Here is a 23,012-nt window from a genome sequence, read left to right on the forward strand (position 1 = left end):
ACGTTTGAAGTATGGCAACTGCTTGGCTATGGAATCTTCTAGTAAAATTTTAGGGTAGGATTCAAACCACTTCTATTCCTATGTTTGCCATAGATATTCGATAGATGTGTCGCATTTGCACGTTCTTCGTTGAATGAATCGAGTCGACGTAATGCGAATGTGCCCATGTACTTGCGGAGTTCCAGGTACCGATACGGAAATGCGCTTATATCCTTGCTGAATGCTGAGGCGCTCAAAGTATTTTCGAGGAAAAGGCGTCAGTTTCGCCAGCATTCCTGATAGTTCCCGGAGCTTTGTAACGATGGCGTCATACATTTACTACGTTTTTAAAATAGGTTTCTCCGTGCATTTTTGGTAGATTTGCGGTTCATTTGATGTCGCCAATGGACCTTGATTTTTCCACCAAGGGCATGCTTTTTTGGCGTGCGTTTTTCCTGGTATCACAATGGTCACGCTTATGTATGTGTTGGGTCTTATGTGTACTTCCTTGCAGGATGTGCGGTCCTTTGAGGATAGGTTTCATTTTGTGCCTAATTTAGCCGTTTCATGAGACGTCAGCAATGATGTCATCGGTGTCTGCTTGCTTCTCTCAATGTTTGAGTCCAATAATATAGAAAATAGGTTTCGAATTAGCGGCCTCCTCATGAGTCAAGACTCACAGAACTGTTGACCACTGAGGGTGGCAGTTGGTGGGTCACATCGTGCGACATGCCACCTGCCTCACTTTTGGTTGACGTTGTCTTTTTTTTAGCATTTACAATTAACATTAAGGAACGCTCTTCTATGTTATCGGTCTTTCTAGGTCCGGCAACGAGCGAGTTTGCGTGCTAACTCAGGTTGTGGTTGATTTCTTTAGGTCCAAAAGAGGATTTGTTTGTGAGGGTGAATGATTGTAAGCGTTTGCGTTCCATTTCATCAGTATTTTCATGCTAAAATTGTCTTATGTAACCTGGCTGTTCCACAGAAAGACCAACGTATATTCTGTGGTTACATGACATGCGTGCTTTGCTTTCGAATGCTTGGTTTTATGCTGCATCGTTTTAATAATCTTTTTAGTGTATTCTATTATTCATTTGCTCGTAGCTATTGTTTTGAAGTGACGATAAATATTCTAAGAAGGAAGAAAAAAACAACAGGTGTTCCGTCTCCTTCCTCCTATTTCGTCCAGACAAAGATTGTCTATTATTTTATCATCTTTTGGGGTTATTAAATCTTGGCAAATATAGCATTTGTGTCATTCATGTACTATTATTTTAGCGTTATTCATATTTGTTATTGTTATTGTTCCCGGTGCCAGAGTTGTTTGAAGGTGTGTTCCCAATCCTGAAACAGGAACTCAATAACCAAGAGCAGACAACCGCTAATTCTGAGTTAGTGTATCGCAATAAATCTTCCTCCGGTGCTCAGTTAGACAGACAGGCCGTGAACAATCCCCAATTTCCTCTGTCACCGCTAACTGTAACCTCCTGTTTTGTGATCATTAGAACGCTCACTCAGCGCTCGATAGCACGGTTTAGGCCCCTTTGAAACTCATCATTATGTAGTGCCGGATTTCAGCTGTCTCAATCGCTGATCAAATATTTTGACACTTAACACAATGCAGGTCATCCTTTTTGGATTACAGCTAGGTTGGTGATCTGCATATTTGATGCGTGAAACATTGCTTGCCTAACCGAACAATTTATAACAATAACTGTTCGATTAATTTTGACACTGTATTCATTGCATATGTGCTCTTATCGCTAAGCAGCATTCCATGGGCTTCCTGCTATGAATATTCGATGATGTTCGGGGCTCATTTGCCTATCGGTGCACACCTCGTCCGGCACAGGAATCACCGTGTACTCGGGTCACGATGCCGGATCTACCGGTAGCAGGGGAAGAAAGTTTGCGACTGTTGTGACCCTTTACATTACAATTAAGTGTCCTGGTTTCTGCTGCTGGTGTCATGTGCATTCGTTTCGTTTCTGTCTTTGTTTTTTTTTGTTATTTTTGTTATGTGCTTTCTGATCACCATGCCACTAGTCGGCTGCTGTAGGCAGTCGCGACGTGCTGGAAGCCTGGGGAGATACAGATTCTTTGCTTCGGCTAACGATAGGAAGTCGAACATCCTAGCTTTGTGAACATTTCTTTTCCCCTGTGGACTGACTTCCACCCGCTGTTTGTGATATGTTTGCTCTTATGACATACACATAAGTGGCTTTTGTAGGCTACACTGCTCTTACGCTAGCTGCTCTGAGACCCCAGTTTATTCGATGATGCCCTCCGAATGACGTTCATTTGTTCAGAAAGATTAGTTCGATTATAAACAATAAACACGCTGCCCTGCGCTGCTGTTTTATTTCCTGATGCCAAGTGCTGTTCAGTGTTCCCGTCTATTCAAAGCCTTTCTGACGTCGGACTGCGCTTCTGGTTGGGTGCGGCTGATGCATGATGCCAACCTGGGCCCAGCCTGACCACACTGCAGCTCCCTGCACCGTCTCAGTCGGTGACACACCAGGGAAATAAGCTAAAATTAGAGCGCTCTATTAATTGCTCCCGCTGCTTCACCGTCTCCCATAGGGTCCTGTGTTGAGCTGGTGTCGAGGCTCTAAAAATGACGCCGATTTTTGCACCCTTCTCACGAGAACCGCTCGGACCGCCTGGAAACTAATTGTTCCGCTCTAAAAATTTCATGATCGACGGGAAAATGAATGAGGAAAATATTGGTCCTGAAATAATTCTGAACTCCCTGTAGAACATATCGAAATATGGCTGCAAACTAGGAGCATGTCAAAATCGACAAAACAATACAAATAAACTTACCGGGATTTTTTTTATTTTCCATGCATCTGTGTATGAAATCAGTCGGTTTTTCGGAAAGATAATCTTCTGTTTAATAAATAATTCCACAATTGCAATCGAGAAAAAAAACATTTCTGCTGTGACGGCAGTTTTGGCATTGTGCCAGTAGTGTGGCGTGCGCGGTGCTGCGTGGTCGTCGGGACGGAGTTGTGAGTATTTTCGGTGTTTTAAATGGTTGATGGCCATTTGAACCAGCTTTATATTATTTCCTACAAATTTTTGCATCAAATTATTGCTTTGAAAGACCATTGAAACCCCTTATCTCTTCATGAAACACGATCATATTTATCGTCGACGAAAATGGCGCGGGACCCCATGTGCGTTCCGATCGAAATAAATCGTAAATTAAATAATATTCGATGATAAGTATCATATTCTAGTGACACATTTTCATAAAATAAGGCATAAACTTTGCAAGGAAGTCAACATTGGATGATTGTATTATTATTCTGCTCACATATCCTTGTGTAGTCAAATGGCTCAATTGTTAGATGAATGTAAGCATATGTTTTGGCTTGATGTTTGCTGTGAAACCACCCAGCCACTTGCTGGTTGAGTGGTTTTTGATAATAACCTGATAATCATTTCTCCTTTTCCTTCAAAGAAACTAAAATTATTTTCAAAGTAATCCATTTTTAGGAAAGGCGGCTTGCTCATTGACATTTCATGTTCTTGTTTTGTTATTGCTGGCAGTATTTTGATACAATAATGCAATATGAATTTTTTGCAATAATAAAACCTAAGACAAACCTAGTTAATGCGTCAATCAAACACCCAACAGAAAGATTGTGAGTCCTTGTGACGTGAAGTAGAACATTCTATGAATGTGTTATATAGAATATGCCAAATTTTAAATTAATTATACTGATAGCTGAGCATGTGAATTATGCCACAATATAATTTTATTTTCTGGTTTTGAAATAGCGGGCAGTATTTTACTTCAACAAATGTAATATACATGGAATACATGTTGTTATGTTATGTTAAAAGTTTAATAACAGCAAACAGAAGGGGCTGTTTCAGCAGATAATGTTTGTACCTTATGCATTACCTTTCTTTTCTGCAGGACCATGCTTCCGCTGGGTGGTCGACATTTGCCTCCTGAAGAAGTTGAGCAACATGAAGACCACCAGATGAGGTGTCTGCAGTTCATGTGGAACTCTGCAGACTACAAGTGTTATGCCAACCACAACCAAAGTGCTGTGATCATGGAGGCATGAACCTCATGACAACACTTCAGATTTGCAGTTGTACCAAAGTGTGATTCAAACCACCTGTGGCATCCCACTCAATGTGTGAACAGTGTGATCATTGTGCAGTGTTCAGCTGCAACTAAGACATTTATTAGTGACTTGTTTTGCAATTAGCCACCAAAAGCATTTTTGGGCTGGCTGCTGAAATTTGTTGTGCACTGCGCAATAGTGGTAGTGTTTTGTCACTTGTCAAGTTGTCAGTTGTGCATGTTGCATGTTTCTCTTCCCTCGGCCCTCATTATCAGTTAAGTGGTGAATTGGCATCACTCAGTCTCCCCAGATCTCCATTGACTGTCTGTCAACCACCTAACTTGAGATGGTATTTGCTAATAGTGTCAGAAAAGAAGTGATTGTAGACATTTTTTAGGAATATGAGCTCCGTTTCATGCGTGTTGCGGTGGTCATTTTGTCACTTGTCCCATAGTGTAATAAATGGAAACTGTTGTTCCCTTTTCAAGGTACTCGCGGATGCAGAAAGCGTTGGGCCTAATTATTAAACGCACCCTTCTATCAGCGACGCACGAAATCGACAAATATCATCCTTTTTAGAGCAGGAGGAAACGAAAACTTGTGAACATAGCTGTACCTACAACAGTGCATAAGGAATTGGAATTCTGGGAGTTTTTGAAATTCGGAGAAACTCAATTTGTCGACAGGTATGCCCCCTTGTACGTCAAAGACCGCCTAAAAAACAAACGTCTACAAATGAAGGCAGTATTCGTATGTTCGTTGTAATTGCAGCAGCCTAGCAACATGCATTGCGGTCCGATGGCGAATTACACTCGTGCTAAAAAAAAACTATGCCGGTAACTGCCAACGTACTTAGTCGTAGGTGAGGAGAGGAAGGGTTATGTCAAATGTCAACATCAAAGAAATGGCTTCATATGAGCTGTGCCTATTGTACATAATTCAACCAATCTATGCATTTCGTTTCTTGCTAGCTACTCATGCTTTCACTCCTGCTTCAGAGTAATCATCCCATATTGTACGTCTTAAGATATTGATTTCTATGGCAGTTCGCAATTGCTAGCCACGTCTCACCTCAGTTTGGTGGCCCCGCATCGGCCCACTCGGCCGCTCTAAAATTGACTTACGGAGGAGGATGGTGGCTTTTATTTTAGCTTCTCCGCTGACTGCGGGGAGCGCTGTCGCCGAGGTAGGAGCAATAATTAGCTTAAGTTTGGGACTAATTTCCACGCTTAATTAACATTTCAATGTTATTTTAATTAATCCATGTTAATCTTTGACGCATTCTCTTTCTATTGATACCATCCACCGGCCTGAGAAGTACTGCCTTGCTGCGTAAGGGCCGATAAAAGATCACGCTTTTAGGGGTATCTCTTCAACATGGGGCAGGAGCAATAAATAGAGCACTCTAATTTTAGCTTATTTCCCTGGTATGTCACCAACTGGTCTGGCTGTCCTCAGTGACCCGCGAACCGTCCCATCGGTCACCGCGTCCACGGTCCCGACAGACCATTGCTGAACATGGATGCGCCACTTCTGAGGAGCCGCCCGTCAGACAGTTTGGAGCCAGTAAAAAGACTGGTGGTGGTCGGAAGAGCCTTTAGGGATTATTTAACTTGTGTGCAGGCTGCTTCTCCGTAACGTTTACTTTTTGTTGGTTGGCCGTTTCATTTTTCAAAAGTTCAAAATCGGCTGTAGTTTCATCATACGGCTTTGACGCGGCGGCATATTTAGAATCTGAAATATGTTGAGACATGGACCTCTGCATGCTGACTACTGAGGTCTATGGTTGGGAATTATGTGAGGAATCTTTCGAGACATCTTTCGAGGCATCTTTCGAGGCAGGGCTTCTTTCAGACCGATGCTCTTTGAATTTTCCCTGCCTTGTTATTCCGTCTACCAGCCAGGTTACTGCTCATTGAGCTCGAATATTTAATTGAACGTTTTTAATATTTAAAAACCACAAATCCTGAATAATATTATATTTTACATTTTTTCGCTGACACTTATTAACAAAATCTGACAACGAATTTTTGACATTTATGTTTTGATTAGGAGATTTGGAGAAGTGTAAGCGGGTATGCACCATTTCATAGCTGGGTGCTTTGAAGCTGTTGTGAGTATCCGGGAGCACCAAATTCCGCTGACCACGCCTCACTATCGTCCTATGTTGGGCTGTAAAAAGGCCAGGGAATATCCAACGCGCCTTGCTCACGCGATTGAAATGCTTTGTTCCACTGCGATGGTGTCGCTTCCTCGCGACAAGTACGACACTTTTTGTGATTCAAACTGCCCCAAATATCAAACGATGATCTTCTGTTTAATACTTTATACCGGCAAGGGCGTATGACATCAAGACTCGGGTAAAAATTATCACGGGTTTTATACGATGCTCTATCAGTGATGTAATAGTTCATGGTCCTGCTGTTGGTATGTATGCATTCAATGCAAAAACGTAGCATTTGCCTGGAAACGAAAACTTTCCAGGAATACGAGGCGGAACTACTTATACAGCGACATGGCTATTCATCGCGCTTTAAATCGGTTTGCAACCGAAGCACACACATAATAACAATGAATATTGTGCATAGGCAGGTGTGTTGTCAGTGCCTTGAATGTGTGGACTGCAAAAATTTGACCTGCATCAATGTGGGTGTTGTTGGTAGACGATGATATATTGCACGCTTGCATCACAAATGCTGTTTCCATGAGTAGTTATTATCACCCGGCGAAATGTCCTTGATGTGTTGCTTTTACCATGAACATGATTTATGAAGCAAGACGCGTCATTTATTTTGCTGTGTGACTGCTGCGGCGTTGCCGTCATATTTTTATTTGATGCCCTCGCCTGCCTGTGGTTTTGCAGTTCGGTTCTCGGCTCTTGCCCCTGGCGGCCTTAGCTCTGCGCTTTTCAGTTTCATGATTACCAGCCATTAGGTAATAAATAGCTTGAGAACGTAATATTTTCGAAGTTGTAGTGATGTCACCTTCTACGAAGCAGACATTGGCCATCAGTGATGGCTTGTTTTAAAGATTGGACGTGACGGAGATAGGCGAAGATGCATGGCTTAGAATCACGAGGTGTAATAATGGTCTTCAATGTAGCTGTTCCTATGAGCTTATGTGGTGCATTTGCGACCCGTTTTAATGACTGACGGTGCAAAGGATTGGCTCTTGTTACACGTGGTAGATAGAGATCAGCCATACTTTTGAAGGACCAAAATAAAAACAGCCACTCCATCTTTTTTTTTTCTTATGGTGACAAAGGGGGCCAGTCTTTGGCTGACACTCTATGCCTTACAAACCAAGCCCATTGTCTTTGCTTTGTGAATAATTTTTATGCGATATGGTCAATATTAGCGTGACCAATATCACCAGGTACTACGGGCGGCTTTCCTATATTCCTCTGTATAAGACGCCCATGACGTCGAGAATAGTAAACCGGCAGTCAATCATGCAGTAGTGAGGTTTTCGTGTGCCTCAAATGTGTGCTTCAAATGGCAGCAGCTTTGGCCCAAAGTTCTCAATAGATGTGTCTTGACACAATTCATTGTGGCACGAATGCCATTTGTGCGTTCTATTCCTAACAACAACTATTTTTATCTTTTTTTTTTCTTAGCATCAGATCAATGGAGTCGAGCAGTCTCATTCGTGCAATTAATAATCTCTTCTCAGCTATGATGTCCAAAAAGGTTCAAAAATGCTTGCATAGCACCCATTTTCATCATTCTCTGAGCAATACCTAATGCATACCTTACCAGCTTACGTCTCTATAATCTATTGCCCCACCTTGATCAGCTGCAGCCTGTGACGTCAGCGGTGCCGATGCGGCCGGTAGCGGCAGCATAGGACACTGCGGTGCTCGGCTGTGACGCCGCGCCGGCCCTGCCGGCCATTGGCTGGTCTGCCGCACTCCGGTCGGTGCAGCGGGCGGACGGGAGCGGCGGCCGCTCAGAGCTCGAGAGGTGCCGCTGTCGGACGGTGGGGTCGAGTGCCGCTCTAGGGCTGTAGCGATGGCCGGCCGAGCCGTGCTGCCGCAGCTGGTGCTGCTGGTGCTGCTGGTGCTGGTGCTGGAGGGTAGCGTGAACGCCATGCCGCGCTCCGGAGGGCCGATTCTGTTCGTGGAGGATCAGCTGGGCGCTGTGTTCCGTCGGTTTCCGACGCGCACCACACGGACGTCCGTCTCGTCAAGGAGGGGGAACAGCGATCAGGAGCGACGCGACGGACTGGGCTTCTCGCCACGGTTCCGTCGCTTGGAGCGACTGGCAGTTCCGCCGCCTCCGCGACGCTCAATCACCGAAGAGACCAAACCGGCGCGCAGAGCCTTCGCTGGCAGGAGAAGGTCAACGGTGTCGTCATCGGCTATCATATTTCCCGGCCAGGAGGGACATGAGCTGCCATGGGCGCCTCGAACAACAACGACCACAGAGCGGACGGTAGCAGAGCCGGTACCCGAGAACCCTGTGGAGGGGCGGACTGATACAACCCTGGCGAATCTGGTGGAGACCAGGGATGAGATCACGCTGAAGATTTCGCCAGAGAAGAAGCAGGAAGGAGCGCTGGAGAAGGAGTTGCCCGTGGTTCCTGAGTGTGACGGAGTCCAGTTCTACGCGCGGGACCCGTCAACGGGCAAGTGCCGGCCGCTGGCAATGCGGTCCGGCTGTCCGAGCGGAGAGTGGTTTGTGTTGGACCGTGAGACGCGTGTGGCTGCCTGTCGACCTTACCCGTGCCCGCTCGGTCAGGCGATGCTGGACGGCGCGTGTCAGAACCTGAGCGACTCGCGGTCCGTGTGCGCGCCCGGCATGGTGCTGCAGGTGAACGAGTTCGGAGACGCCTGGTGCGACTGCCGCAAGGGCCGCGTGTTCTGGCCGGCCGAGCAGCGCTGCTACATGGCCTACCTGCGCGGTCCCTGCGCCGAGGGTCAGCAGCTGTCCGTGGACGCCGAAGGAGCGGTGTGTGTCACCAACCCTTGCGGCCGCGACGGCTGGGCGCGCTGGCCTGAGACGGGCCGTTGTCACCCGCTCTTCGACACCAGCGACGCGCCGTGTCCTCACGGCAGGATGGAGGTCGAGCCCGCCACCCTCCGACTCGTCTGCAACGACGTCGTCGCCAACTCAGTGTTCTCAACACCGTCGGTGCCGTGTGCGGTCGGAAGTCGCCGCTCGCAGGGCGGCCGCTGCAAGCGGACCATCAGGGCGGGCGGAGGGGCGCTCACCTTCAGACGAGGACCCTGCTCGCCGGGCTTCGTGGAAGCACCCGACGGCGGCTGCCGGAGAGAGATCCGGCCCGGACCTTCGTTTCTCGGGTAGAGCGCGGCGCGCTTGGCCGTGAGCCAGTAAAACGTCGCGTGAGACTCTGTGACTGGGACGCTATAATGGTGACCAGTTTTAACTGGATGGCGAGTGTTGGCTACATCCGCGGGACTTTTTACAAAGTGTTGTGTGACGGTTGTACTTGACATTTTGTGTTCTGAGTGTGCTCATAAGTGAATGGTATCTGACTTTCGCGTGGCCGAGAAGTTATTGTGATGTGTGAGAAATGTTCGCTGGTTCGCTGACCCCATCCTACCGATACGCTCTTGCTGTATTTTGAGCGTCGTGATTGCATGATTTTTTTCATGTAGTGCCTGCATACTGAACATATGAAGACTTGTGCTGCAGGCGGTAGTCATCCAATGCTTTACTTGACAGCTTGTATCAATAGTTGTCTGACTCTGTGTTTTTACAATACCCATTTAAACACACACTTTGGTAATTCACATTTCATACACTTTTCATGAGGCGGGGATCATGGTGTTGAACAAGCTGATCCCGCTGATCCCAATATTTCCTTTCGCCGTTGTTGACACTCATTATGATGTAGTTTTTACCGCCGTGCGGTTGTGGGGGGCTGGGTCACCTTGATCGGCCCGGTTGGTCGTCGGGTACCCCGCCACTGTATCATAACTGTGTCGGTGGTCCACTGTGGAACGGTCTGTGGCCGTGCAATGATCGTGTTATGTTTTTGTGTGTATCGGCCGGCTCCGTTTAGCGTGCTGGCGTGTATTTTGTGGTAAATGACAATACAAGTGATACCTTCTGTGTTTATGTTTTTATTCTTTTTTTTCAAAGCTAAGTTCTTACAGGTGCCCTCATAAGGATCAATGATTTATTGACTCTCATTATCCGATGCTGTATACTTTTCTAAATGCACTTGAGCGACCTTCTTTGGTCTTCTTTTTGATGCACCCATTGCGAGAGGAAGCTGGCTAAAATATGCCCTGGGTGCTCCGCTTCGTGCTTGAATGCTAGATGGGTGCCTTTCCAGCCTTTCAACCGCTGCCGGACACACCAAGACGCTCTAAAATTCACTGAAGAATTTGGTCGACAACTATGCTAGGTCAAACGCACTGGAAATGCTTACTGGCTTCTGAACTTTGATCGTTGGTGCTTCGTGAAATTTCCTATCTCCAAGCGCTTACTCCTGTTTATGGGTGTAGGTTTTCCATTTTGTGCATCTCGTCGATAAACCATATTTGGACCGTGGACGAATGATCTTTGATAAATGCGCCTAGCAACACATACCCCATTTTCTCGCAGTGTTATCAGATGATTTGTGATGGCTGAGTCTCCTACGATGACTAATGGCCTCATTAGTCCGGCCACATCCATTAGCATTGTTCACATACACGATGCAATCTGGTCTTGTTCTGCTTGTAGTTATTTTCGTTCGGGCAACGGACAGAAACGGAACTCACGCGACTGGCAATGGTACCGCAGTGGCCATTTGCCGTTTGGCTTCTGGTCAAAGGTGATCATGAGTAGCCTTCGCTCGACATTTCGTGTGGCACTGTGGGCTTTTTATCAGTGAACCCGTCTTTTTACCTCATTCGGATAGCGTTATGTCAGTGCGTCATTCTCGACTGAGTACTGCTGACTGCATCATACTTTTTAATGTAGGCAGATAACTGGACTGAAATGCTGCAATAGCCACCTGTTACTGTCTATCAGCTTGGTCTTTCCAGACCTTTGTCATCAACATAACATTCTAAATGCTTATGTACCCAAACATCTTGTTACAGGATAATATGGTTTCTGGCCCTTGTGATTGTGGTTAGAACTTAGAAGAGTTGCTATCAATGTGCAATTGATGGCCAGTGTCCCCGATGTTTCGACTATTAGCAGGGGTATTCCGCTAGGATTACTACAGTTCGTGCCTGTTTGGTGTGGGGTCAGGCAGGGCTTGTTTTTCTTCCAGTTGATGAATAATTCATCAATCTCTCTGCCGGTTTGAATTATTCATTGAGCCCGGTCGTTTGCAGGCAGATGACCGAAGGAGCTTGCCTAGGGACTAGGAAGCCATGACCGCTACCCTTGTCAGCTTTTGCTGACTGTGTCTTAAGTTCACGGCTTGGATGGCGTATTTCATAATTCATAACGTGAATGATGACGGTTTATTTGATGACGACATGACGGCCACATTTTACCTCGCTCAGGAATATGTTGTGAGTCTGAACGTTTTATTTCAGTTGGTCTGTTTTCCTTTTAACCCGTTACATCACAATAATGGCAGGCATGCCTAACCTTTGTGGATGAGAAGCACCGTAACGGTTTTGTTGGCTGAAACTCATAGTTCATTTCCTTTGTCTGGTGGAAAGGCTTTTGTACCCAAGGGACTGTAGCTTCATTATGTATTTTGGACACATTTAAAGTCATTAAGGCATACAAATTTGTTATTTGACTTATTAGCCTCCTCTCGTAGGTTTGTCTCTACCGATAACAATATGGTGAACAATCTAAAGACGCGTTGATTGGTATGCAGAACAGTTAACCATATAATATTCCTGTGAAATATTTTAAAAGGTAATTTTGCACCGAACACCTTGTAAGAAGCATGGGGGTTAAAGACGACTGTGTTGTCCTGTTGAACGTAATTTTTGCTGGCAGAAAGGCTACACCCGGTTTTCTGGTGTGACCGATTCCGTGTTTCGTTTCGACCACACCTCACCTGTGGCCTGTGACCGTTTCGACCGGTCCCTGACTTCCCCTTGCCTCATCCCGCCTCTAGATCAGACTATTTATAGTTTTATGGAACATAATCGCAGTGGCATGTTGTTAGCTGTGGCTATCCTGTCTCAACACGTTCCAGCCCGTCCCGAACCGTCCTGATCCGCCCGAGCACCTCCCAGCACGTCTTAGCCCTCCGCTGCAAACACCATCTCCGCAGCTGCCGTCGTATGCAGACTGCAGAGCAGAGGTGTGCAATTATGACCTGCTGTAGCCACCGGGTGGACCGCTCATCCCTTGCTGTTTGTCTGCCGAAAGTGCGCACCGCACGGTGCTGGCAGGTGAATGAAGAGTCGCAGTGAGTGGTGTGTTTTGGATCGTCATACCCGCATAGTCGGTGGGCTCCTTGTGGCCTGTGGAAAACAGGATTGCAGGATACTGAATCCTGCGGCAGAGAGGATTGATCCTATCTTGATGAGTTTCGATTGTCGGAACAGAAATTTTATGGATAAATTTGCTCGTTTGCCCTTGCAGCTGTTACGATATCAGTCCGAAAGTAAACTGCAGTTATACCGTTTTATAAATGTTTTGGTCTATTTCCACGGATGGTTGTAGAACCGGAGACACTAGGAGGCGATTGTTTTCCACATTTGCAAGCTGCAAAATTCCATGGAACATGGGTAGTGGCAGGAAATGCTTTCAACCTACCTAATCATAATTCATTCTCACCAGAAAGTCTGAAGGTTCGGCTATTATTTTGAACGAGCGCTGTCGGGTTTACCAGCTGGGCATGCCTTTCCGTTCACACCCCCAAAAAATGGCAGTTATCGGCTCGGTGAGCGTTGGCGTGGCTTCAGCTGATGATCGACAAACAGGGGAACTCCATGGCCGCGCGTCACTTAGTCAGCGGTAGCAGGTGGGGCAGCGTGCGGTATCGCGAACCGGTCCGTCACGAACGCGGGGCCTCACGAATACGAAGCACTGTGGTTGGACCGTGCTTGGCCCATAGGAGGTGCTCGAACGAGGCGGACGGTCGTCGAAACTTTCCATAGTTCTGGCTGGCCCGTTGGACCTACGACTTATGCTGTGTTTTAACTGAATATGCTTCAAGGTTACTTGCAGTTATTTATTTATTTATTTATTTATGCTAGATTTTAAGTTCAAGAGTGCAGCAAGTTATGAAACCGTCTTCTACCCATTACCGCAGTCCGCAACCCTTCAGGTGCGCATCGCGTTGTTTGATGCTGACTCGTCTGTGTAGTGTGTAATCAGTTTCCCGGCCTACATGGTGCTCTGATGCTCACTCTGGCCAGCTAACCCGTTAGCTTTCTCACTCAGTTGTCTATCTATCTATCAGTTGTCAGTTATCTATCTATCAGTGGTCTAAACCAGTGGCCATTGGGTTTTATAGTACTGCGCAACAAGCTCAGCTTAGTGACCTCCCGTAACCCAATAGCCACTTTTTCAACTATTCAAGCTAAGCTTCTTCCCACAGCTGCCTTATTTGTTCATTGTGGTGCTAGTGCCTTCTTAGCAAACCACCACACCCTAGTTAGCCAGCGAGCTAATGTGAGCCCCTTGTGCGCCGTCCTGTTTGACCTTGGGCACATTCATCACCTGTTTGGCCCGCGGCGGGACCACGGCACTCCGTACGGCCGCTGGATGACCGCCAAAACGTGCATCCATCAAACACACGATGTCGGACACCAGCTCTTCTTTGCCACCCGGTCACTCTCCTGGGACTGTTGCTTTTGAGCCATGTTTCACTTTCATCCCATATTGATCATGTTTCATCACATCCAGCCATGTGTCATTTCCAGTCTGTTTCGATGGCTCTGTTTCAAGTCTGTGTCAATTGGCGGCGTTTGAGAGAACTTCCGTGTTTGACGCGATCGTGTCACTGGAAGAGTGATGGAAGCTCGAAGTGAAGAACTATCAGCGTCACTCCCTCCTATGCCAGCGCGCTATGCAGGAGATGACCACTTGTGCAGTTGAACAGACTTCCTCTGGACCCCTTATAAACTGCCATTAACCCTTATCTCATTCTCTCCCCCTTTGTTTCATAGAGACCTGCCCATAGGCGTCACTGGAATGGCGGCATTTGTTCGACTGTAGCTGTCATAAAGTATTGCAAGTTTTTGTTGACCTCTGCACGATTGTTATGCGCTGCGTACCAGGATAGGCTGTCGGTTTTCCTGCAGACCTGCACACTTTCAAGGCTGGTGACCACTGATCATGCCGTTATGAAATGATTCTGACGATGTTGAGCTCGAAAAAGGTAGTTTTTTTTTGTTAAAGGGCCGTATAATTGCAATAATGAAGCGTGCTGTCATCTTTCTTGCGTCGGTGTGTAGACGTTCGTGTTATAACTATGAAGGATTGGTTTCAGTATTCCGTCTAGTCGAATGATACAGTCACCTCCTCCCATAGCGACCTCCCAAGTTTTCTCTGCCCCTGATGCTAGGTTCAAAAGGATCCGGGATATAGGTCTGTGAAATGATTATCTTTGAGTCACCGATGGTGACTTTGGATCCGGTATGAAGCTTACTAAACGGAACATTGAATAGTGACAGCTCACCGGTCCGGAAGTATCGACAAGACAGGAAGGAACGACACTGACCCAAATGCTTTTTCTTTCCCTTCCCGTCTGATCTATTCGCGGAAGTGCTTTTCGCTTTTGTCGCTACAAAAGCTGGTTGGTTGTTAGGGAATCATGTTCTACAAATTACACACTTCATACAGTGGCGTTTCCTCGCTCAAAAGTGCATCATTATTTGGTCGAAGGCGTCGGCAACATTTCTTCGCTTTACAATCGTGACAAAAAATGCGGATTTCTGGTGCCGCTTTAACTCTGCTGTTTCTGAAAGCCTGCTGTTTCTGCATAATCCAAAGCAATTCCAGCTTACTTGTAACCTTGGCCATGGCGGTCCCATCGCCAATCGTGTCAGCTTGCATCACTTTAAGGGTAACTTATAGTGTCTTGCATCACCTGTGCTTTGCAAGGGCAACTTACATCACAGGAGGTGAAGGCTAACTGGGCGCACTGAATAGCCTCGTTGTCCTCCATCCCTGGATAAGCTACTGAAACATTTTACCACTGACTGTAACTACTGTCTACTACTCAGTTGCAGTGTTTTTTTTCAAAAGGATATAGCTAAGACCATCCACACTCATCACATTTCGTATTCGCTGCATGGTATTCGTCATCTTTTTAGGGAGACAATAGATTCGTAGGTACATATTCGTCATCTTTTTAGGGAGATAATACATTCGTGCTTGAGGTTTCATTTGCTTGCTCGTTCCCTTTTATGCCCTGCATTTGTCATTCGTTCCGGGACAGTAATTGGCATTAATTATCAATCACCAATCAATATCCTGAGGCCATCTTTCCGCACCCAACCGGATCTGCGGGACTTTGGCTCAGTTACATCCTTCCGTGTCTGTCACGGGCTGGTTGGGTCACAGCCTGGCCCAGGCGTGGAGTCGCCAGCCACTGAGCCGACGCTGACCAGCCGGCCGGTCCGCTGGCTGACCTTGGCACTCGGTGTGCCCTATTACAATGCACCTCACGTCGGCTGGGCAGTTAGGAGCGGGATGGCGGTAAAGCGACTGCCACTTCCACTGTGCGTGTTTTGTTATGTGATTGGGTGTGTGAGGTAACCTACGGGGATTTTTTTTTTATCGAAGGAGTAGGATAAAGGAAAGCGTCCAGAAAGGACCACATTGCCCGTCTTTGTATAACAGCAACTTTGTCTCATTTGCAGCCTTCCTGACTAGTCAGGAAGTAGGTTTGTTTGTATATGTATTATGCGTGGTATATCTGCCATCACTTATGTGGCTGCCAGAATATTACACAACTGGCTTTCTACGGTATTAGCAAGCGGATCTCTCAAATAAAAAAAAGTGAACATCATCGATATAAGATACATCCAGGCAAGGTCCGGGAAGACAAGAGGGGATGACTGACCGGGAACAATCATTCACCCCCAATCAGTAATACTCACAGCCATGATAGTCACAGCTCAAACAGCGACCAGCCATCACCTTCTCGCGCCACGTGGTGAAACTCATGATTCACCATTCCCATCATCACCGCCGCCGCCGCCGCCGCCGCCGCCGCCGCCGCCGCCGCCGCCGCCGCCGCCGCCGCCGCCGCCGCCGCCGCCGCCGCCGCCGCCGCTACCGCCCAGTGAGTCTGGGGTGACATCAGCACCCCTCAGGTGCCCCAGACGGAGGCTCAGACACGGTAACCGGCGGTGAACGGTGGCGGAAGCTCAGGATTATAACGCGGAATGGGCTGGGTGCATGCGATTCGCGTGTAGGTTGGGTGTTCACGAGTGGCTTGTGATTGGGTTTCCGTCGAGCGGCCCCGCGCCTCTTTCAGTACACGAGGAGCTCATCATCTAGGAAAACATCGGGCCGAATGGCTGAAATGTGTGCTCATGTCGGCCAATTCATCGTTGTATTAGCAAGTACGCATCTCCGGGCGATAGCTCGAGCGCTCTAGTCTCAATTTAAACAGATTGCGGCGTCCGCTGTGAGTCAGGGGCATTCCGTGAGATGTACGGAACTTCCCTGACTGTTCTGCAGCCACAACGCACCCAACAGCGAGTGGGGAGGGTGCGTGGTAGCGGACTTTCCCCATGAGATTACACAGAATGTGCCAGCTCTCATGGAACAGGGGGTGTAGCTCTGCGCGGAGCGCAAGATTGGTCTTGTGGTAGGGCTCCATGAGAAATTGACGTGAATTGGATTTTTGCAACTCTCATATAAAATACTGTCATATAAAATGACAAGTCGGTAGCAATGTCATATATTTTTCGTTATTCTGTTCGTGAATTTTTTTTTCATTACGCAGTGTAATTAGTTACAGTCCCACTGATATTCTTATCGTATGAAATTGTGAATCTAAAGTAGGTACTCTATAAATGGATGACCCTATATTCCACAATAACATTACCTCCAAGTTGAGCAATGAATCTAATCTAACTTTGGATGTTTTGTCGTAGTTTTTTTTGTCGATGACTGCCGCTGGGATGCTCCATAATGTGCTCTAATGCAGGTAGATGTGCGTCTGGACATACGCTGCGCTGATGAGTATGACATTCTTCGACAAACCACCGTAAAACTGCGAACTTGGCACGCGACGGCGCTCTACCGTATACGCGCGATCAGATTACCTTCTTTCTCTACACCCCTACATCTCGTTCTCCCGTCATGACAGCACAGCTCACGCGCTGTCGAGCTTGCTATCGTATGTCAGATTCTTGGCAGCGCACGGTTTCTGTGATTCTGCTCGTCATTCAAAGAAGGCACTCTGCGGGTATGGTGTCCAAATATGGTGCGTTTGATGGGCAGTCAGCCGAGACCCAGAAGTCTTACCGCTTCTGATAGCTCCGAGAGAGAATACATGTCAGGATTAGAGCTGGTTTACAAGTTATGTAATAAGTTCGTCGCCTTAGTACACCCATGCTGAAATAAGCCGGGAATCAAATGCTTAGGTTTTATGCCGTGAGAGTTATTAGAAAGGTTCCTGTTGGAGTTGCTTTGATAAACTATTTTAGGTTGATTTGATTTCATTTAAAAGGCGTTAAAGCATAGCTTATTTTTTAATATCATTGAACCAGCCATATCCTTCAAAAATACGTTAGGATATGATTTAGCTGCTCCCAAAAAGCTGCACCCATTATGGGGGAGGATGGACTGTCGAGTTGGGAAAGGTGGACACATGTCACTGTGCTCACTCGGTCCCCAGCTCGACAGCGCACCCTCAACTCTATCGCAGCTCCACCATTGACACCTCAGAGCTTCCTCACAGGCCGCAGCCCTAACCACGGAGGGCGGCCGGAGACCATCTGCTAATTTCAGCCACGTCCCATGAGCCGGTTCTGTTCATATCGGCGTTGTTGGTGTTCCCCTCTGTTGCACTGGCTAGATAGGATACGCCGTGACCATGGTATTTAGTCGATAGCCGTGCTACTGGGCTTGATCGCGCTGGAGACGTACAGTAGCGGCGGACAGATCACGATTTTACACTTAAAGATCACGATGTTGCTTTGAGCTCACGATTTGGCGTGACCGCACGGCCACAGAAAATTGTTGGTTGTGTTATTTGCGGGCAGTAAAACTGAGTGCAACTTTGATCAGCTATTATGTGACCTCTGCCTCTCAGCACTGTTTAAAGTTATTCTGTGACACCCGGTATTCTAAGCATATAAGGGGGTCGTATCAAGCCCTCTGGTTATCTGTGTGATGAGGAAGGGCTTACGTATGGGTGACATATCCAAAGTTTTATGAAGTGCCTGCATGAACACTACATTTCTTTTATGAACATGAACATGCTTCCTCAAAAAAGGCTTTCTCTCTGTTCTTGCGAGTCGTGGTTCATTTACTTTCTTGCAGCATGGTCTCGTCCTCAGTTGTTGTGACGGCCGTGATTTGGCGGACACACAGAAGCCCGAGGTGGCTGAAAATCCTCTCGATGCCTCCCCTGCATGCTGCATGAGTGACACCGGCAAACACAGCATTACCCAACCTGTTCTGTCCCGCCCGGTGTTGCAACTCGCGTCGTAGTGTTTGGGCGCGGCTTACGGCAGTCACCGCGCTGGCAGCCGGTAACTGCTGGGTGGTGCGGCGTTATGTCACAGCCCTGGGGGTGTCGGGAAGTCCACCGGTGTTTAGAATATCCGCACATCAAGGAGGGCCGCTCGGTAACCGCTGCGCAGCGCAGCGACTGGCGCAGTTGCCGCCCGCTGCTGCGCGCGCGGCCACGCGTCTGACGCTGCTGTCTGCTGTCTGTTTGGGTTCCGTGTGTGCCGGAATTTCCAGCAGTTTGGCACCGGGTCACCTCAGGACAAGTTGGGTGGTCGCTGTGGCGGGTCGCTCCGAGTGTTTATCGAGCCGCCCGGGGACGGCACGGTCGTCCACACAGTCCCCTGCTTGCCGGACGGGTCCGGACCCGGCCCGCGGAATTTCCACAGCGGGTACAATGGAACAGGAATGCTGTGCGTGCTGGCGGATGCCATGTATGGGCCCCGAAGCATGGGCTGTTGAGTGTTTTGGAATGTTCGTGGCTATCAACTTTTACTTCGATTGCTGGGAATCGACCCCCGGGGTTTGTCCAGGGGGTTCAGGTGCTTGTGATCAAACATTGTTTTCATAACGGTAATGCAGGCTTTTTAGCTTTTAGGATGTTTTCCAGTGGACTTCGTACAGCCCGGAATCAACGGTTTTTCTGCATGCTGAATTATTGAACTTTTTCGAATCAAGTTTTGATCAATATCCATTTTTTATGATTGCTCGCGGTCTTCGGAAAATCGTTCGTTTCTTTGTGAAAGCATTATTGTTCTCGGCGGCGCTTTCATTATGCTGATAGGCGTCCCTCTAGGTGCCTTATTTGGCATAACCTCAAGCCCATGCATGCTTTGGCCCATGGACCAAAGCAAAAGACGACTGGGTTACGCAATATGCATTCCAATGCGTAGTGGTTATGGGTGATTGGCGATTTGCTGACTATTCTGTTCGCTCAATTCTCTTCGCCAGGAAGTCTTTTTGTTTGTAGTTTTCTACAAAGAGTCTGTCCCTTTTGGTTATTTTTACAACGCTCACCAATGAACATGCCCATTCGATACAAAGGCTCATGGGAGCCTCTGGCCCTCGGAGTGTCATATCATGTGATATGGGGGTTCAATATCATATGGCATATCTCCATACTAGTTGGCTGCCATGTTGTTGAATTACCCGATCAAAAATTCAGTCTCATGGAGTCTCAAACAATCCCATGAAAGCGACCGGCGGTTCTAAAAAATCTAAGTCACACTTAGGTATTACTTCTTTTTAAGCAATCGCAATTGATGTTTGCCGATCAACTGCTGACTTGCATGCTGTTTCAGCCCAGGGTCACCTATCTCGATTCTGAATCATTGAGGATGAATAAAGAAATACCCGAGCTGGCCCCCCCAGATAACCATTGCGCAATGTATGCGGTAACCCAACACTCAACAGAAGGTGAAGTCCCTGCCTCAGCAAACGTGACTCAGTGCCGGAGATAAGCGAATTGCTTATCGCCTGGTCATTGTGGGGTGTATGAGTCAGGCCGAGGGGATGCGTTGATTCAGAATTTTGCTGCCGTGAGGAGCCTCTGCCGCTGCCGAGAACTATTTGTGGTCTGCACTCGGTGCTGCTGTAAATGCTGACGATCTCATCATCATCATCACCAATCACCATCATTCTTTGTCATGCACCGCTTTTACAGCGACAAATAGGTACTATGCATCATATACTCGTACAGTTAGTTGTGTGATCACAAATGATCGGAGCCACAGGAGCAGAATCAGTGTGACCACGTGAGGAGCCTCAGTAGTCGCCGGGAGGCTTCTCAAGTTCCTTGAAGGACCAGCCGAATGCTGTCCGCCAAGCCGTCCTCCAACCGCGGAGCCCGCACACGGTCAAGGTCCACCGGGCCACCAGCCGCCAGCTCCATTACTGCTCCATTCATTCTCCATTCAATCATGACCTGTTTGTTGGAATTTATTTGTTTGTAAGGCTGCATTTGGTGGATGCATGACAAAAGTGTGCATCGTTTCTCCTCGTTTTCATGTTTGCTGCGTTGCACTGGTGAATCCATAATGCTGGTTGTTTAAGAAATTATGACGTGAATGGTGAAGCGAATGCTCATCATATGGTAGAGCTTTTTGATTTTCAATCATGATATTCATTCATGGATTCATTTCCTTGTGACCGACTCGGGCTCCAGAATGCGCCATTCACCAGCGTAGTTCAGGGCCGATGTCACGATACTTCTGCCATCTACACAACTCTCGGCGCCGTACTTTCCAAGTCCGCTCCATAGATGTCGCCAGCTGGCGGGCTGTCTCACTCCACTCCACCGACTTGGCTTCGATCAGCTGTTGAATTCAGCCGTTCGAGCGGCACATCTCCAGGGGCGCGGCGCGGGAACTTCTTTCAGACTGGGAGGGGGGGGGGGGACACACCATAATAGAGATAAACCTACGGTACTCCCAAATCTGGTTTTCTGACCGGTTTAAGGCCACTTATTTTTCATCCTTTGACTTTTTCAACAAAAAAGAAGACATTTGCATAAAAAGTGCGGCATTCCGTCTCAAAGTTGTGGGGCACCGCCCCCAAGGCCCCAGAGTTGGGGGGGGGGCAAGTTGCCCCCACTGCCTACCCCGGTTTCCGCGCCTATGCACATCTTCACCTTACGGTGTTGACTGGACCTGACCGCGTTACCGCTCCACTAAGCTCGTGAGATCCGCTCACCCGTCACGGGGGTGGGATCTAACTAGTTCAGACCCGCTGGAGCTCTGCTGAGCGGCTGCTGTTTGCAAGGGATGGTCAGATGTGAACTGGTTTGAGCTGTATGCATTTTGGGGTGGTTAGATGCGCGGGTTAGGAGATACCTACTGGGGAAGAGGGGTGGGGGAGCTAGCCAAAGGGTATATCGATAGTCCAAGTACCGTCATCTGGGAAAGGAGCGATTGCTGAGTCATTTTGTACTGCTTAGGTACCCAAATTGTTTTTTTTTAATCAATTTATCGTTCCTCTTCACTTTTTTCCGAAAGAAAATCTGGTCGTTGGTGGAATTTGCTTCAATTGTTGCACCAAATACGTTATTTTTTACCACCCCAAAAATGTTTTCCAGTTCCCTCTCATAGTAGTTTGCATATACCTACTACTAACTACGGTCGGTATGATGATGAAAAGTTATGGGCAGGCGCGAATCCGAATGACTTGTTCTTTGATACGCATCTGCCAGACCCACCGCTGACCGCGGTGGATTCAGATACCGCTTCAATAATGGCTGGTCCCGTTGGAACCTTTCAGATCCATCAGCCACATATGGCTGCCGCTATTTCTGATTCGCCGACGTTTAGTCTGACACCTTTGCCGGCAGGCCGTCTGCCGCGCCTGCCATCTGTTGGCCATAATCTGCGACACACTAACCCAGAGACGGCCGAGCCGGTGCTGCGGTGGCCCTCAAACCTGGCGGCGCCGTACGCTGACGCCGGCGTGTGTCGGTTCCTGCGCCGATTTGGTTTGAGAGCCCCCGTCGACGACCGCAGCCGCGTCCAGAATAGTTTTCAGACTGCCGACGGTGGTCGTGTGGCGCGGGCCGGGAGCTGCGAGCTGCCGGGTCCGCCGCCCATCCCCTGACGACACACAGTGTCTGTTGTGACGAGCGGCGGACTGTGGCGCTTGTGGGGCTTCGTGCGCGTTGAGGAAGGCCCAGTGAGGCAGGTCGTCGCGCTCGACGCGCAGTAGGTGACGGACGGTGTCGGAGGTGACCTGGAAGGTGTCGGTGCTGACCCGAGGTCATGTTCTCCAACCGGGACGGTGTGGTGCGTCTGCAGTGCTACCGGCGACGGGCCAGGACGCCACCTCGCGGTTAGTAGCGCCGGCAGTTACTGCCTAGACTACCTATCCTGCCTGGAAGCCTGCCTAACCTGCCGTGACGGCCCAACCTGCATACCCTGCCTAGCCTGCCAAAACTGTATGTATATCCTGCCTCTCCTGTCCGGCCTGTCAAGACTGCCTACCCTGTCTAGTCTGTCTTACCCGTTTAGCCTCCCTGCCCTGCCTGGCCTGCCTATCCTGCCTTCCCTGCCTAGCGTGCCAAAACTGCTTAGCTTATCGCTATGACCTGGTCTATGTGGACCTGCATGACCTGCCTAACCCGCCCCTGCCAAGACTGCCTAGCCTGCCATTAATGGCTGGCCGATGATATACGGTCTTATATGGCAATGGCCAATCTATTTTGAATAGGTTCAACGGTTGGTGCCTGTTGCCAACCGAGAAGTGTTGGTGGTCAACCATTCGCTTTTATTTTGGTCTATGCGCATAATTGACGTGCACTGAATGGGCGTATCAATAATAGGTATGGATGTCTTTTCCAGGCGGGTCCTTCATTGGAGATTCACTCTGATCTGATTGGCTAGCAAAA

At 48.1% G+C, this 23,012-nt stretch overlaps 1 protein-coding gene across 6 annotated transcripts in view; it reads left to right on the forward strand.

Annotated features, from left to right (window-relative positions):
• LOC122372027 (ubiquitin carboxyl-terminal hydrolase CYLD-like) overlaps positions 1-23,012 on the forward strand; it is a 47,987-nt gene that overhangs the window by 4,790 nt on the left and 20,185 nt on the right. For 2 of the 6 annotated variants that reach the window (XM_043348863.1, XM_043348864.1), the window contains exon 1: positions 22,155-22,456. The exons of the other annotated variants lie outside the window; for them this stretch is intronic. In XM_043348863.1, coding sequence (XP_043204798.1) covers positions 22,387-22,456 — 70 coding nt within the window. In that variant the 5' untranslated portion in view covers positions 22,155-22,386. Of the gene's footprint in view, positions 1-22,154; positions 22,457-23,012 lie in introns of those variants that run through there. 6 annotated transcript variants of the gene reach the window in all.

The sequence above is a fragment of the Amphibalanus amphitrite genome, unplaced genomic scaffold, assembly GCF_019059575.1.
Source record: "Amphibalanus amphitrite isolate SeventyFive unplaced genomic scaffold, NRLGWU_Aamphi_draft 001307F_arrow, whole genome shotgun sequence".
In the NCBI taxonomy this organism is placed as follows: domain Eukaryota; kingdom Metazoa; phylum Arthropoda; class Thecostraca; order Balanomorpha; family Balanidae; genus Amphibalanus; species Amphibalanus amphitrite.